Below are 16470 nucleotides of genomic sequence, written 5' to 3' on the forward strand. Positions count from 1 at the left end.
AAGAAATAGATTCCTGGTCCCAAAGATTTATGTTCTAGTAGAGAAGATAAGAAATAAATGCAAATAAACATACCAATTCCCACATTTGTACAGCAGTTCATAGTTTTGCATGTTTTTATTTGACAACCACTGAAAACAAAATGAAGTAAGAAGGGCAGCTTTTATTAACTCCTTTTGATAGTTTCAGAAATGGACATGTCGGGCCCAGAGTCACATGGGTAGTAAGTATCCGAGCCATGCCTGGAATCAAGTCCCGCAGAAGTACACCTAGAAAAGCCCCGAGAAAGGGAGTGAGGCAGGTGACTTCCAGCCGTGCGGAAGAAGAAGGAAGGCTAGAGGGAGTTCGGTGCGTTTGAGCTAGATTTGGCTTCAGGTTTCTAACAGTGGTGGAGCAGGAGGGAGAGCAATGGAGAAGAGAACATTCTGCACAGAAAGAAAAGGATGAGGGAGGCTGGGAAATGCTAGAGAGGAGTGACAGCGGGCTGTTAGAACAGGTTGTTCAGCTTGGCTGGTTGTCAGCAGCGTGGAAGGTGGCGGGAAGGCTGAGCCAGCCCTGGGATAGACATTAATGAGGAAGCACTTGGGAGCTAGTGAAGGATTTCATTGGTTCGTTGTGTGTTGCATTGAGAAGGCAATAACTTGGTCAGAGCAGTCCTATAAGAAGCTCAAGCTGTCAATCTGGAAAGATTGCACAGAAAGAGACCCCCAGCAGGAAGGTGAGTCAGGAATCTGGCAGAGGAACCCAGAGATGCAACAGAGTAGAGGCAGAAATGCCATTTGAAGACCTGCAACCTTCAGATCTCATCAGATGCGTTCTTGGTACTCACACTGCGAGAGAACCAGGTGGAAATCACCAAGCCAGCTTGTTTCAGTGAGATGTGAGCAAGAGAACTGAATGTGCCTCAGCTGAAGACGCAGAGCTGTACGCAGCCTTGTTGTCCTGTGTGCGGTGCTCCCTGGGCAGTGAGGGGCAGAGGTGGGGTGGACCAGAAGACCGCTCCTTCCAGCTTCCAGCCGGGCTTTTCACTCTTCCTGGAGGGGGAAGTGACAGTCCTACTGGCTAGTATTTTCCCCTCTGTCTTGCTCCCCTCTGCTATGTGTGTGTGTTGGGCTAAGACTGGGTGAGGTGAGTTGGGAAAGGGGGATCGGAGAAAGCAAGGGAACCATGTCTGTTCTTTTCCCTCTGATGATGCTGCTTCTGGAGAAAGTCAGCGAAACTCCCTGGCTGCAGGCTCCTGGGATCAGAGCTTTAGGCTGTTTTCCTAGACTCAGTGTGACTGATGTGAAGGTGTTGAGTTTTCTGAGCAGGTGCCTGTCTACCCTCTGGGATAGTCTTACTGCTCTGAAGATAAAATAAATACAGAAGCACTGAAGTAAGGAATTCACAATACAGATGAAAAATGGAAGCCATAAGAGAAATGAGAATTACTGGATCAGGTGTGAAGAATAGTAAATGTCAAAGCACCTGATAATTGTTCTGTAACAGACGTTGGGAAGATGGAAGTTTCCATAATTCTTTTCCTTTTTTTCCTCCTGCTATTGTCACAAGATCTAAGAGCGTGAGGACTCTGTCATTTCAGTGTTGCACTGAACACAAAGCAAGGCAGAAGTATAGAATGCCCTTAAATAACAGCTGAACACAAGAGTAGGTTTTGCTGCCTGCGGTAGATGTTGAATTGCTCTAAACACTCTCTAAACTTTCTAATTTATATGTGAAAAGGTTTCACTGCAATCGTTTAATTATTCGTTGGAAGTTCATGTTCGCAGCCTTTAAGGTGCACCTGTTGGGTGTAAAGCACTCCACTAGGTACTATTTATAAAATTAAACTTAGCGATTCACTTATGAAAATAAATCATGGCCCACAGGCCCTGGAAGGCCTGCTAAAAGCAGGCAAGAAGCCCATGAAAATAGGTTTCCTTTGAATTCCACAGAAATCTCAGTCTGGGGAGAAAAACCAAGGGTATTTGTTTGAAGCTACTGTGTGTATCCTCTTAAACTGTTACTGAGGAACAGAGGTTATGGCCGTAGTGAAAGTAAGGTCCTGCGTATGTGTGTCTGTGACCTGATTGAAGTCTGGTGGACCAGGCGCTGTTTTCATTGGCCTCTAAAAACTCCAGAGACTTGCAAAACTCTTTTTAAAAAGGAAAGAAATAGACGTTTTAAAAACTTGAATTAGCACATATGTTTGGGCTCAACTTTCCCCCCCTGTTGGTTACCCCATGCCTCCAATTTCCAGCCGTGCAATTACTATTATAAATTCTCAACAATATTCAATAAAGGGGTAAAACTCCTGTTGTATCCCATACTTAAAATACCTCAAGAATTTCTACTCACATCTGCTTTCTTTCTCTTCATACCACATTTATTTAAGTCTAACCAATCCTTTCCTCCTGGAAGCGTCGTGTTGTACTATAGTCATAGAAGGGCCGTCTAGCCAGTCTGTCTTCCAGGTCTTACGAATTCTTTTTTTCAGAATGGAACTATACTGATTCATAACCTTTTTTCCATTCAACCAAATACTGGGAGCTCTTTTTTGTTTTAGACAGTGGATCTCCCACCGAATCCCTCCTTTGCAACCATGCGTACCTCTGGTTTTCTGACTGAGCTTTGTTATAACAAAGTCTGACAGTGAGTTGCTGAGGGCCGATATGACAGATGACACTCGACTCACCATATGCTTACAAAGGCCTCGGCGTGCCTACCATGCTTTTAATTGTAGAATAAACCGCACTGTTTCAGTCTAGTCTTGTCACTTGCTACATCCTTGAGCAAGTTCCTTCGCTTCCCTGAGCTTCACGTTCCTCACCTGTCGTTGCAGTGAGTGAGGGCAGCGCTCGGTAGGAGTGCTCGGTAGATGTTCGGTGAACTAATGAATTTGTGTCATCGGGAGCTTGCTTGGATGTTAGTTGACTTTTGACGGGTTCTGCTCGGTCATTGTACTTATCACTGTCTGGAATTATATCATTTTATTTTCACATTTAGTACTTATTGTCTGTCTTTTCATGAGGACAAAACATCCTCAGTGACCGAGTGGGTTGGCAGTGCCCAGAGCAATGCCTGGCACACAAGACGTTTCTGATCCAGACTTGCTTGCATTTTCTTTCCCACTGACCCAGCCTTGTCATTGTCACCTGGAGGCTGTTCAGCACAGCATCACCCCCGTTTCCCTTAGCCCATCATTCACTGGTCTATGTGCTTGGTTCCAGCCATCCTCCGTTACCTGAAGAATGATGGGAAGATCCATTTGGTGGTTTTCAACAACCTGCAGCTGGCTGACGGCAGGCGGCACAGGGTCCTCCTGAGACTGACCAACCTGCACCGAGGGGCTGGCTCTGTAGAGCTCTACGTGGACTGCTCGCAGGTGGACGCCATTCAGAATCTCCCCAGGGCCTTTTCTGGCCTCTCCCAGAGTCCGGGGTCTGTTGAACTGAGGACTTTCCAGAGGAGGGCACAGGTAGGAACCCACAAGCCATCCTCCGCAGTGGAAAGCTGGCTTGCTGAGGCCCAGGGAAGGCAGAGGATGGGCTGAGGTCGAGAGTGGGTCTAATTCTGGCTGCATATTAGAATCAATCACTATGGGACTTGAAAAACTGATAGTAGAGGGCCCACCCTCAAGACGGATTAAACCAGAATCTACAGGGATGATGCCTAGGCATTAGTGTTCTTCAAAATACTGATTCTAACGTGAAGTCAAAATCGAGCACTGCTGCTTTAGATGATAAGTGGATCGTTTGGGGATATAATGGTAAAGCTGGAAAGGAATAGCAAAGATTTTTCAACTATCTTAGGGCAATAGGATGATCTATTTTTAATCTTTCTCTAATGTTGCTATTTATTATTTTTTAATGAAAGTGAAAAAGAATGACTGGAAATTGGCCAGCACCAGGAACCATATTTTTCACAGGTCCCTCTAGAACATCCCTGCTGACAAAAAGGACCTTACGGCCAGCTGAGTTCCATGAGGCCTTAAAAGTCTCATCACCTCTGTTTTCTGTTTATGCCATGTTGATGGTATTTTTTTCATTACATCATTGCCCCTACTGTAGAAATTGCCACACATACTTCTTTTAGAATTTTGTGATAGGAAATACTTTGTTTCTAAGAAATAAATAGCATTCTTTCTTCTCTATTAATCATTACTCTAACTGGTTATAGTTCCTGAATTTCATCTGATGTGGAAGTGAGTGCCAAAATCAGTCACTATATTCATCTTTTCTGCCTCATACTGTTGTCTTCTGTATCTCAGTCAGCATTTTCCATTTCTGTTTCATTATTGTATGTGTTTTAACTAAATTATATGTGCTTTTACCAAGTTGTTCTGACCCCTTTGTACAAAGAAGCAGAGTGTAAATGGTAATTTCCATGACAACCAGGAATGCTGAGAAGTTTTAGATACTAATATAAAAACTATGAATCTGATACTAGACTTTGTGCCTGAAAAATAGGGAGCATTTTCAAGCAGAAATTTCAAGATAGGTAAAATCCAAGTTTGGAGAGAGGGAGAAAGAGATGTATATGTATTTAGTGTGGACTTACATATAGAGAAAAAATGATGGAGAGAGATGCTGAACTTCATTTCTGAATCCCCAAAGTAGCCCGAGTAATCAGAATGACAGAAATCGTGTCACTGGCCATTTCAGAAATTAGTATCCACCATCCAGTAAGTCAGAGCCAGGAGTCAGCCGTGACAAGATTATCGGAAATGGATGGAACTTTTTGCAATTTTCTTCAAAATTTCTACCTTCTTTGACTATCAACAAGACCACAGTGCCCTGTCTTCTATTCACCTTCTCAGTCAGTCAGTCAGTCAATTAACAGGCCATTCTAGGCATTAGGGTCACCACAGTGGGCAAAACCGTTATGGCCCAGCCTCCAAAGAGTTTACGGTCTGCTTCCAACACGGTCTCTGTGATGTAGCAGGGGCTGCGTGCATCTTAATTTAGCGAAATTGAAAATCAGAAAAAAAGTTCCTCTGAAATTCCTTAGCATGCTCATTTCTAAACTAAGGATGATAACTTTATGTCAACAGTTAACATAAACTTTTTCCATCATATATGTATAAAATAATGGGTACAAGTAAAAACTACAAAATAAAGGTGAGGAAATTGACCTCCTGGCTAACAATGAACGATTGATATCAATCAGTAATGTGAAAATACATGAAATTTATATCCTAGAGTCCACTGTTTATGCATTCTCATAATCCAAGGAAACCAGGGACTTTCTGAAAACCTGGAGCCAAGACGCCCTAAAAACAATAAGTGTTTAAAATTGAGATCAATATCTTATTCATTACAGTCAGAACTCCATAAACAGACAATTCTTAAGAGGCCCCGGCCACAAAATAACTTATTTACCATGAAGGAAAACAGCCTTTTCTCTTAGTCACCTTGAACTCTCAGGCCTCGTTCGATGCCAGCATTTTTCTAGGCTCCTGGCTACTTCTGTATTTGCTTCAGTCAAAAGGATAGGGCTGGCAGTCTTCGGGAAAAATGCAAACCCACAAAATTATGTAAGACGTCAGAGTCCAAGTATACAGGCCTCCTTGGTTATGAAGATTGTGTGAGTCTGCACGCTCATTGGCTTTTGAATGGCATCAGCAATGTGTGGTATGAATCTCATTTCTTCCAGGACTCCCTGGAAGAGCTGAAGCTGGTGGTGAGAGGCTCGCTGTTCCAGGTGGCCAGCCTGCAGGACTGCTTCCTGCAGCAGAGTGAGCCACTGGCCACCACAGGCACAGGTGTGGGCTCTTGGGCTGTTTGCACCCCTCCGTCAACACAGACAAACCCCCAGGCCCCTGGATGAGCTGGGTCCCCTCATTGCAAGGGGGGCTGTTAGCAGAGCAGTCCCACAGGACTTACCTACAGAAACCAGGCTCTTGTGCCAAAGTCGAGGGCAAGAAATATTTTCCCTGCACTTTTATTTTTGTAACTCATAGGAATTTGGACTAACTCGTCAGGGGCATGATCATCATTATTTTGGGGGTTGAATTAGATGAATGACCTCAAGGTAAATTCCTATACCCGAGGTTTTTGTCATGCTGATTCTCTGGGAAATCATTTGTTTTTGAGTCGCCATAGAAGTGGTTGTGACTGGCTGAACGCTCCTTACCTTCTGCTATTCCTACAGGAGACTTTAATCGGCAGTTCTTGGGGCAAATGTCACAACTAAACCAGCTACTGGGAGAAGTGAAGGATCTTCTGAGACAGCAGGTAACAAGCAAGACACACAGTCCAGAAAGCCCCAGTCTTAGAGAAGCTCTCTGTTGGAGCTAGTGGACTGCAGGCCCGCAGAGGCAGGGAGGCGGACCTGGGGCCAGACCTCAGGTGGCCCCACGCAGCCCGCTGCCCCGGGGCTCTGCCAGAAGGGCTCTGCAAAGGGGGGACTGGCATGTAATACACGCACCAGGGCTCCAAGCGGAGTGGGAGCCACCGAGGGCTACTTCAGCACTCCTTTGAGAAATGTTTAATAGCTTGCTACACATGGATTCTTCCATCCCTGGATTATACATCAGATACTCCTTCTCCAGCTTTTTTTTCCCCCTTCCCATTTCTAAAGGTCAAGGAAACATCATTTTTGCGAAACACCATAGCTGAATGCCAGGCTTGTGGTAAGTACTTTTCTAGTAACTGGAGCATTCTGAGTTGGACCAGCACATGCCAACTGATGAAGGGCCTGGGTGGGTGAGGCTCCGTTGGCTGTGGTTTCTGGAGGTTTGGCACAGAGATGGAGGGAAGGGAAAAGAAGTTCATTGGGAAACTAAACTTCATTCTGTATCAGCTCTTTTTCTGACGGTGAATAAACCTGTGGGTGGTTGTTTTTCTCTAGGTCCTCTCAGCTTTCAGTCTCCAACGCCAAACACCTTGGTGCCCCCCGCACCCCCGGCATCCCCGACACCCCCGGTGCGCCGGTGTGATTCCAACCCGTGTTTCCGCGGCGTCCGCTGTACTGACACCAGAGATGGCTTTCAGTGTGGGCCCTGCCCCGAGGGCTACGCAGGGAATGGAGTCACCTGTTCTGATGTTGATGAGGTACAGTTGAGCTAGGTGGGGTGGGCTCCCTCGGTGCCTTGCACACCCTACCGCTTACGGAAAAAGGAGCCAGGTCTGTGACCAAAGGATGATCTGGGCTGTCCTCCAGGCTACATAAGAACTGCTCCCTCAGGAAGCCTAAGAGATACGGTGCATAGTGCGAAGGAGGGGGCAGGACACTTGGTCGTGGCCATGTTCATGATACCGCCTCTCTGCGTTTCCCACTCTTTTGGTTCCTGTTGCTACGGTGCTGATATTTCAGCCTTCAACGCTAACGATTATTTCTCTTAAGCAGGCTCTGTTACCATTGTGATTTTGCCACACAGTTGCAAATAATGGGAGGGGAAAGATCCGTGTAAGGGTGTATTTCAGGGCTTGCAACTGATTTCTCCAGGCTTCCTTAAATAGGGGAGCAGAGAGGAATTTCAAACCATCAGGACCTTTTGAGGTGGCCCTGTGGCCTATGGTAACCAAAGGTGCCCAGAGATGGAGCCAGAAAGACACACACAGCAAATACAGGCTGTTTGGCCGGCTGGCCAAGCCTCGGAAGGAGACTGTTTCAGGACCACGGTTAGCCAGTCACTGCTCCAGCCCCAAAGCAGTGTTCACAGTAGGTGGCAAGGTTGCCCCCAGAATGTGCCTTTCTCCTCCCATCAGGCCAGAGGAGGGCTGGAGGAGCTTAGCTCATCACATGCATTGAACCTGCAGGCTTGAGGTGGCTCATTAGCTCGGCAGGTAGTGAGCAGTCCCAGGGGCCTCCAGTACGCCCTCGATTGGAGAAACATCTGCACATGTTTCTCAGAACTGCATCTGGTTTTTATCTGTGAGCTGGAATTTTCCTCCATTTGAAAGGGCAGGAAGTGGTCATGTTTTTTACATTAGTTGAAGTGGTAAGGAAAAAAAAAATCAGAATGAATCTCTGGGACTCTGAGAGCCTTGGAATGGCCGTGGACTTGATAGGGTGTGAAGGCGGACACAGACCCTGGCCAAGCCCATCCTACTGAAGAAACAGTTGCCCTGGCTTTGTCTTGTCAAGGTCTTTTTGTTTGAGTAGTTGGTTTGATGATGCCCTTGGACTCAGGTAAGAGCCAGCTGACAAGTGGTCCAGGAGCACCGTCCTCTTACAGAGATTTTTTACTCCCAAGGAATTTACACTGGGAGTAGACTGGTTGACATGACGGACCCTTTGCACTTGGCTGTGCGTTACTCTGTAATACAGCAAAGCTCACGACAAGGCAACCCCCGGACAGTGAGGGTCAGGGAGTCCACAGGGAACTATGAAATTGGAAGCCTTTATTTCCTTTTATCACTTCGACCACCAAAAAGTGGATAGTTAAAAGAGTAAACAAGCATGTGCAAAGAGATGAATGAAAGTTTGAGAGTATTTCTCCATGTGGCCAAAGACAAGATTTTTGTTTCTCTCTAGTGCAAATACCATCCCTGCTACCCAGGCGTGCGCTGCGTGAACCTGGCTCCCGGCTTCAGATGTGACTCCTGCCCGGTGGGCTTCACAGGACCCACGGTGCAGGGGGTGGGGATCAGTTTTGCCAAGACAAACAAGCAGGTGAGCTGAAGTTAGAGTCTTTTAATCTTTAATTCTCAACTGAAAACCTTTGGTTGGTTCCTACCTCTTTCCATATGACCCTTTGCTCCTTGAGCCACCAATGCCATCTGGAGTGTCATGTGCAGGTGGGCACATTAGGAAGTTTTCTAGCTCATTTCTGAATATTTATGTTCATCGTGGCTGGTGGGAGGAAGCTAGTAAGTTGGGATAATTCAGTATCCTTAGAATAACAGTGAATGGGGTGCAGATACTGAACACATGGTGTGATTTCAGGCTTATTTCCTTGGTAGCCATTTGAACATTTTGTCCCACAGAACGACTTGAGAACAGGCGAAACAAATACAAGCTTTGAAAAATTAGGTCATTTTTATAGAGTCAGTGTTGCTGATCAGAAGCTGTTTCAGAGATGAGAGGATTTCAAGAGTAGAAATAATCCCCCGAGGAAAACCCCCTTTCTTCTTACATAAGCTGTAAATTGCCATAAAGCACTTACGCACTTCGTGACAGTCTCCATTTATTTCCAAATGTTCTACTAGATCTTGGTCCTTATTTAACTGCCTGACTGTGAAATTCTTTTTGATGTTTTCAGCCCTCAAAAATGGTTGGTCTATAAATATATTTTACTACCTTAGGGAAATTACTAGCTTTGAAGAAGGGCAGGGTTCATTATCTCCTAGCTGCCTATCACAAGATTCTAGGGGGCACCCTTTTTTAGACTAGATAAAGGAAGCAAGCTAGACACATGGGAGTGGCAAGAAGCCATTAGAGTAATGACCTCAAGTTTTTCTTCCCCTTCTCTAAAGACAAAATCTCCAAGACTAAACCAAGGAAACTAGACAGAACGAAATAGAAGGTGCTTTAGTGGGTTTCTAGCGATGTGGTAGACAGAACTCAAGTAGAAGGGAGCCAACTTGCAGAAATTTAACAAGTGTTAGTGCATCACCAGTATCAAAAGAAGTAAAAGGAAATGTGCAGGTTCTGGAAACCAAGAGGGAGCTCAGAGTCAGAGCTGTGGATGGAAGCTGATGCCACGGCAGCTCATGGGAGGTGGGAGCTAGTTGTAAATCCTCCAAGTTGGGGAACTGGGGTTCCAGCACTAGTGGGAATAGCAGGTGTAGTCTTGAACCTTTAGAAAGACCTAACACCCCTGAAGAAAAGCCAGGAGCCTCAAAGAGCTACCACTTATTACAAGGAGATGAGAAAACTTTTCTAGCCCCCAAATCAACAGGAAGCTTGATACCAGCTTTGGGCATGGTTTGATGAAAAAGAAAATTGCCCACAACAAAGCAAAGCTCCAAGCTTGTACAAAATACAGTCAGGAGCTCCAAATCTATCTTCCATATAGAATGCACAGTGTATTCCATGCACAAGCCAAAAAATTGATGTAAAAACCAGCCCTGGAGCAGTAAAATCCCCAGATCCCCAGGGCCCCAGCTAATGTCAAAGCCAAATCACTTTGTAAAGAGACTCCGCAGTTCAGGCCAGTGGGATGCCCACAGCAAAAGTGGGGCCACCAAGGATGTGCTCATTAAAAAAAAAAAAAAGCAACTTCTATGAAGAAGCTACCATGAGGAAACATGACAATATAAAGTAATAGGGCAATGTGGGGAAAAAAAAACAGGCAGGTTTGAAAAACAGCCAAGTAAAGTTTATTCAATGAAAAATATAACCATTGACATTAAAAATTTAATAGATGGGCAAGACAGCTAGCAGAGAATTTATAAATTGGAAGGTGGATCTAAGAAATCATCCAGAATGCAGTACAGAGAAATAAAGATATGGAAAATAGGGACGAGAGGTTGAGTCAAAAAAAAAGATTGAGAAAATAAAATATTTTAAAGTTATAGTTACAAAGAAAGAATGGAAAGAATGGGGGGGGGGAGGGTACAGCTCAGTGGTAGAGCGTGTGCTTAGCATGCACAAGGTCCTGCATTCAATCCCCAGGACCTTCATTAAAAAAAAAAAAAATAGCAGAGGGAAGCTAAGGATTTTTCAGAATTGAAGAAAGATGGGAACCGTCAGACAGAAGTGCGTCAAGTCCCAAGCAAGATAAAGAAGAACCTTCCTCACTAAAAGGTTGTGGAAAAGATTAATCATGTAAGTTGTCTTTTCTGAACAACTTTAAACACCAGGTCATCAACTATCACTTGAAAGTAGGTTGCGTACAGACTGGTACAAACACAGGGAGATGGTGAAAGTGATGCTCTGGTTCCCACCCTACCTGAAATTCCGTGTCATCACTTCGCACCAAGATAGCAAAACAAAGCAAAACTTCTTTGCGTTTCTACTTAAACAGGGTGTCTTTTTAAATGTTTCTGCACTAGGTCTGCACTGATATTGATGAGTGTCGAAATGGAGCGTGTGTTCTCAATTCTATCTGTATCAACACTTTGGTAAGTATTTTTCATGGCTCTTGTTTTCAAAGACCAGTTGCTAAAAGAAGTGCATGTTTGTAAATCATAACCCCCAAATACACAGAGAACACATGGACATAATATATTTGATTAGCAAATGAGGATAAAAGTTTGTGCTGAAAACAATTTTTAACATGAGTAATTTCTTAAGTAATTTTTAATATAAGAATAATTTTATAAATGCCAAATTTGTTCTTTATCTTCCACCAAAGTGGCAGTATTGGGCTTTTAGATGAATATTTAGTGAATAAAATATTATCATTCTTGTATTTTTTAATTTGAAGAGCTTCTTGGGGGAGGATATAGCTCAAGTGGTAGAGCGTATGTTAGTGTGTTAGCATGCACAAGGTCCCGGGTCCAATCCCCAGTACCTCCACTAAAAATAAATAAATAAACCTAACTACTTCCAACCCTGAAAAAAAATATTGAAGAGCTTCTTAGTATGTATTAATAGTTCAGTATTCCACAATATGCATTTTATTGGTAACAACATAATTCCCAAATGGTATTTATCATTTTCATAGAAGTTTTCAAAGTCATTCGTATTAAATTAAAATGCTTAGCACTTGGGTGGGATGAGGTCTAAAATTTAACCATTCAGATATGGGTTTTATTTCTGCACATTCCTGTTGACTGTTTCCCAGATGGTAGGTGTAGCCCAGTCGACAGTCTGTGGAAGATGCTCTGATTCTCTATAGGACTGCTTCTCACTTGCTATATGTTCCTGGGAAAGGTTTTTAATTTTCATCCTCACAACAACCTTGTCAATAGGCACGATTATTATCCCCATTTTACAGCTGAAGAAACTGAGGCACAGGAGAGTTCAGTAATTAGGCTAAAGCCACACATCTCATAAGATGTCCAGTCTGGCTGCAGATCCCTTTTTTGTGTCCGCAACGCTGTACTGCCGAGGAATACACCGGGACTTACTGCTTTTTAGATTTTTACCGGGACAAAGCTAGTCTGCAGAAATAGATTTGCAAGACACTGATATGAAGGGAATAACTAAAGCCCCCATAGGGAGGAGAAATGTCGACAGTGAAACTGTCTAGAAAGTAGAACTCCAGACAACCTCAAAAGTGAAGAAGCAGGCAAAGGAAAAAGATCACAGGAACAAAGGAAAGGAGAGGACTGACCAGAGTGGGTGGCCCAGTGAGGCTGACAGATCCAGAAAGATCACTGAGGGGGCATCCTTTGGACTTGGGGATAAAGGGGTAGTTAGTAACTGAAATCATTGGATTGTATGCTTTACGTGGGTTTCTTTCATGATATGTAAATTCTCAGTAAAACTAACTTTAAAAAAAGTCAGGCTTGTGCTGAAAGTGCCATCGCAATGAAGCTGATAGCTCATTTGCCAGGTTTCTGCCTCAGCAGAATTTCAGGGCAAGGCCACTGACATTTCTCTGTACCTTTGTCACTTTAAAAAAAAACCCAAAACTTTCTAACTTGCTCTTTAATCAAACCACTGTCCCTTGTGCCCAAAGTGAATTCTCTCACGCCACCTCCCAGGACTTCATTGGAGCCTTCAGCCCTCCACAGTGCAGCGGGCAAGTCAAAGTGATGCTGGCTCGCCCAGCAGCCTTCTTCTGCCTTCGGTTCTATTCCTGCATGCCTCTGTGGACTGCTGCAGCTTCCAGCCTGGTGGTGTCTTCCCCAGTATTCAAACGATCTCATAAGACGTAGGGAAGCACAGGCAGGCAGGGGGCTCACTTCATCCTGGCCTCATCAACTACATATAAAAATACATACAGTCACAGTACCTTTGCTCACAGGTCTGAGCTCCTGGCTCACTGTCTCGCTTTGCTCCCTGCAGGGATCTTATCGCTGTGGGCCTTGTAAACCAGGGTACATCGGGGATCAGATGAGGGGATGCAAAATGGAAAGAAACTGCAGAAACCCAGAACTGAACCCTTGCAGTGTGAACGCACAGTGCATCGAGGAGAGGCAGGGGGATGTGACCTGCGTGGTGAGTCACTTGTTACTTGCTTTGTCATTTTCTCTCTCCGTTTGAAACACCAACCCTCTCCAGTTTCTGCTTGCATCAGAGTAAAAATACCCAACAATGAAAACATTTCCATCAAAATAAACAAAGGATGTAGTGGAAGTCAACTGAGTTTGTAGGGAGCAATCTGAAGGCCCCCTAACCATCGGCTGCCTTTTCTCTCCCTCTTGGCTGAGGGTTGACACCATCCCCTTGGGGGCCTCAGGGTGGAGTCCCCCATGGAGCCCCAGCTCCCAAGCACCCTCTGTGAGCGGTCGGAGGGGAAAGAGCCTCCTCCCCTCCCTTCCTGCCGCTGCCCTAGCTCATTGTTGGTATCAGCACACTGCTGCCGTTTCTAACTGTCCTCACCCTGAAGATGTCCAGTTTCACAGTCTGGCTTAATACTCCCAGAGGTGAGCCACAGTGATGGGTGGTGGGCTGCTGTCATAAATCCTGGCAGAAAAACCTCCTGTTTCTTGCAGTGCTCGTCCACCTGCGCCAGGTTCAGGACTAGCTCCGTGGGTGCCCACGCTCCTTCCTGTTTGGTTCCCAGGTTCTCAGCCAGGATCCAGCCTGGGGAGGAGGAGGCCGGGAAGAGGGCGGGTCAGTTGCAGCCTCTCATGGGTCTCTTGCCAGGCAGGTGTGTAGTGGGCCCTTGGTAAGGAAGGAGGCTCGGTCTTGCCATCCATCCACAAATCCCAGGCTCCAGAGTCCTCGGGGATTCTAGATACACTGCTAAATCAGCCATCTTCACTGCCTCACTGCCTCACCGCCTCCTTCCTCCCCAGGGAGCCAGGCCCTTTGGGGTCTGGTATTCACGGGTTCACAGTGATCACCCTGAGCGGCTGGATGGATGCTGGGAGACTTTCTCCCTCTTCTTTAGTCCTCAAATTCAGACTTCTTTACCTTTCTGTTCGCAAAATTTCCTACAGTGAGCATATCACTTTGAAATAGGAAAATGAGAAGAATCAAAACTCAGCTAAAGAATTAACTGTAATGATGTCAGCTCTCTCCAACAATACGGATAATCTGTAACCGAGGTGCTGATGAAGGAACAATCTGGGTCAAAGGGGGAGAAAAAAATCAACCAATTCTCTTAATTCCTATTGACTGGACATGTTGATTACCCTCGAGAGGCAGGTGTATATCTACGTTTAAATCCTCATTTTCTGTGAACAAATTAACAGCGCCCCTGGGATGGTGGGTGATGGGGCTCTTGATATGTTTTTGAATTTGTAATAAGGTACAAGGACAGATGGTAAAGGATGAATACACTTGGTGTGAGTACTAAAATAATTTAATCTGCCAGAAAATGGCTCATTAAAAACGTATTTGTTCCTAAAGGAAATTTTTTCTTCATTCAAATGAGTCAAGGACTGTACCCCATGGCTGCGCTTTCCAGGCCTTCTCAAGGCCCTGCTGAAGCAATTGAGCGGAAATGGGGGTAGTTATGGGAAGGATCGCTTTGGAATCCTGCCTTCTAAATCTCTGGTTGCGGGAGAGTGCAGACGATTGGAAACAGACTTACAAAGTCACTGGTCTTAAATCACTTTATTTTGATCGTCGAGGGCAGGAAATCTAACATTTACTCGTGTCAAGTTTCTCTTCCCTTGGCCTTGACCCTGTTCCCCAGACTCTTCCCTCCCCTGCCCCTTGCTGGTTCCCTATCATTTTCCAGGGCCCCCTCCCTGTGTTCCCCCTGCTGTTCTGCTTGCCCCTCCTGCAGGCACCCATCCTGCTCCTGGGCTGAGCTCCCAGGTACGAGCTCCCACCCAGGATGCCACTTATGGAAGGATTTCCTTTCTCTTGGGTTTGTCATTCATCCTAGGCCAGCTAGGATATGGAATATCAGAGGGAGAACTCTAAGTGTGCGTTAACCAAATATTAATGGCAAAAAATACTGAACTGGGACAGTCTTTAGTTCAAGTCCCAGCTCTAAGACCTTGAGCCAAGAGACTTGGCACTCTGAGCTGAGCTGACACTTTTGTAAAAGGAGATAATAAGGACCTTGCAGCAGCACCGTAAAGACTGGAGAAAATGGCTACAGAGTCTGGGATAGAATAACTGTTGTCTTAACGCCTAGTCTGCCGACAGCGAAGGCTTGCTGTCGGCAGCTGGTGGTAGCAGGGAGCTTGGGTAGACTTTTCTAAGAAATTAGAGAACACGCAGACCCAGCAGTGCACTTGCAGGAACCTTAAGCTATGAATAGAGGTGAAGCACCTTGGAAGGTTCTCCCTGTGGTGGAAGCTGACCTAGAAGACCATTAGATTCAGGAATGGTAAGGAGAGTGCCACAGCGGCCACCCCACCCACCACCCACGTGTGCGTTAATTCCCACTGGGAGAAGCAGCTGGATAATCACATGGGGAACATTTTGACAATAACTCAAAATTACAAATACCCTCTGAACCAGGAATTTCACACTAAGAAACCAGTACATGTGCAGAATGACAAATGTATAGAATTATTTGTGGCAGCACTATCTGCAGGAGAAAAGGGTTTTAATGACTCGACACCCACCAGTAGAGGATGGGTTGAATTAGCTGAGGTGCATGCACACCACCTTCTGTTTGATGCATCTGTGCGCCTTAAAAGGAATGACACGATCTACAGGCAGTGAGGTGGAAGGAGCTCCAAGATACAATGTTAATTTTTTTAAATCAAGTTGCCTAGCAGTGGATATATGTGTACTACCAATGGTGCTGAAGGACAGAGAGAGAAAAAGAACGTATGTGTGTGTGCTGGTCTCTGCCCAGCATGTCTCTGACAGCTGACTGCCTGGACTGCTGAGCCAACAACCAGGACAGGGAAAGTTTTCACTCTATCTTCCTTTGTACCTTTTGAGTTTTGAACCATTGGCCTATTCAGAGTACAACTTAATAGTTTTAAAATCCTACCCAACAAAGCTTTCTGGCTCTGGGCCCTCCCTCTGGGCATGCGCACACAGGCCCAGGGCCCCTTGTCAGCCACCAGCGCCAGCTCCTGGGCCTCTGATGGGCTTTACCTTCACAGTGTGGAGTCGGCTGGGCTGGTGACGGCTTCATCTGCGGAAAGGACGTGGACATTGACAGTTACCCTGACGAAGAACTGCCATGCTCTGCCAGGAACTGCAAAAAGGTACGGGGAACAAGAAGGGGAAGACACGCACGCACACACGCACACAGGCACACATAGACTCACAGATACGTATACACACATACACTCACAGATATACATACATACACATACATATAAACACAACACACACACATAGAGATACAGACAACACATAACTCACAGATACAGACACACATACACACATACCCATATAAACACACATACACACACACGTACTCTGTAGCTTTGCTCAAATGTAGCAAAACAGCCATCACAATAACGCCAGGCGGCCACAGTCAGTCTCAAGTTCAGAAATAGTTTTTGACTTAAGACAGATGGGGTGGGGGGAAATGGGGAGAAGTTGGTAAAAGGGTACAAACCTTC

The 16470-nt window shown here is 45.3% G+C and overlaps 1 protein-coding gene across 1 annotated transcript in view; it reads left to right on the top strand.

The window, feature by feature from the left end:
- The window catches only part of THBS4 (thrombospondin 4), a 41602-nt gene that overhangs the window by 13681 nt on the left and 11451 nt on the right, over nt 1–16470 (top strand). Inside the window, exons 3-11 of the mRNA XM_010949250.2 lie at nt 3208–3455; nt 5633–5741; nt 6131–6213; nt 6560–6611; nt 6830–7032; nt 8459–8596; nt 10921–10989; nt 12824–12976; nt 16003–16107. Of these exons, the coding sequence (XP_010947552.2) occupies nt 3208–3455; nt 5633–5741; nt 6131–6213; nt 6560–6611; nt 6830–7032; nt 8459–8596; nt 10921–10989; nt 12824–12976; nt 16003–16107 (1160 nt within the window). The remainder of the gene's footprint in view (nt 1–3207; nt 3456–5632; nt 5742–6130; nt 6214–6559; nt 6612–6829; nt 7033–8458; nt 8597–10920; nt 10990–12823; nt 12977–16002; nt 16108–16470) is intronic.

The sequence above is a fragment of the Camelus bactrianus genome, chromosome 3, assembly GCF_048773025.1.
Source record: "Camelus bactrianus isolate YW-2024 breed Bactrian camel chromosome 3, ASM4877302v1, whole genome shotgun sequence".
Lineage (NCBI taxonomy): Eukaryota > Metazoa > Chordata > Mammalia > Artiodactyla > Camelidae > Camelus > Camelus bactrianus.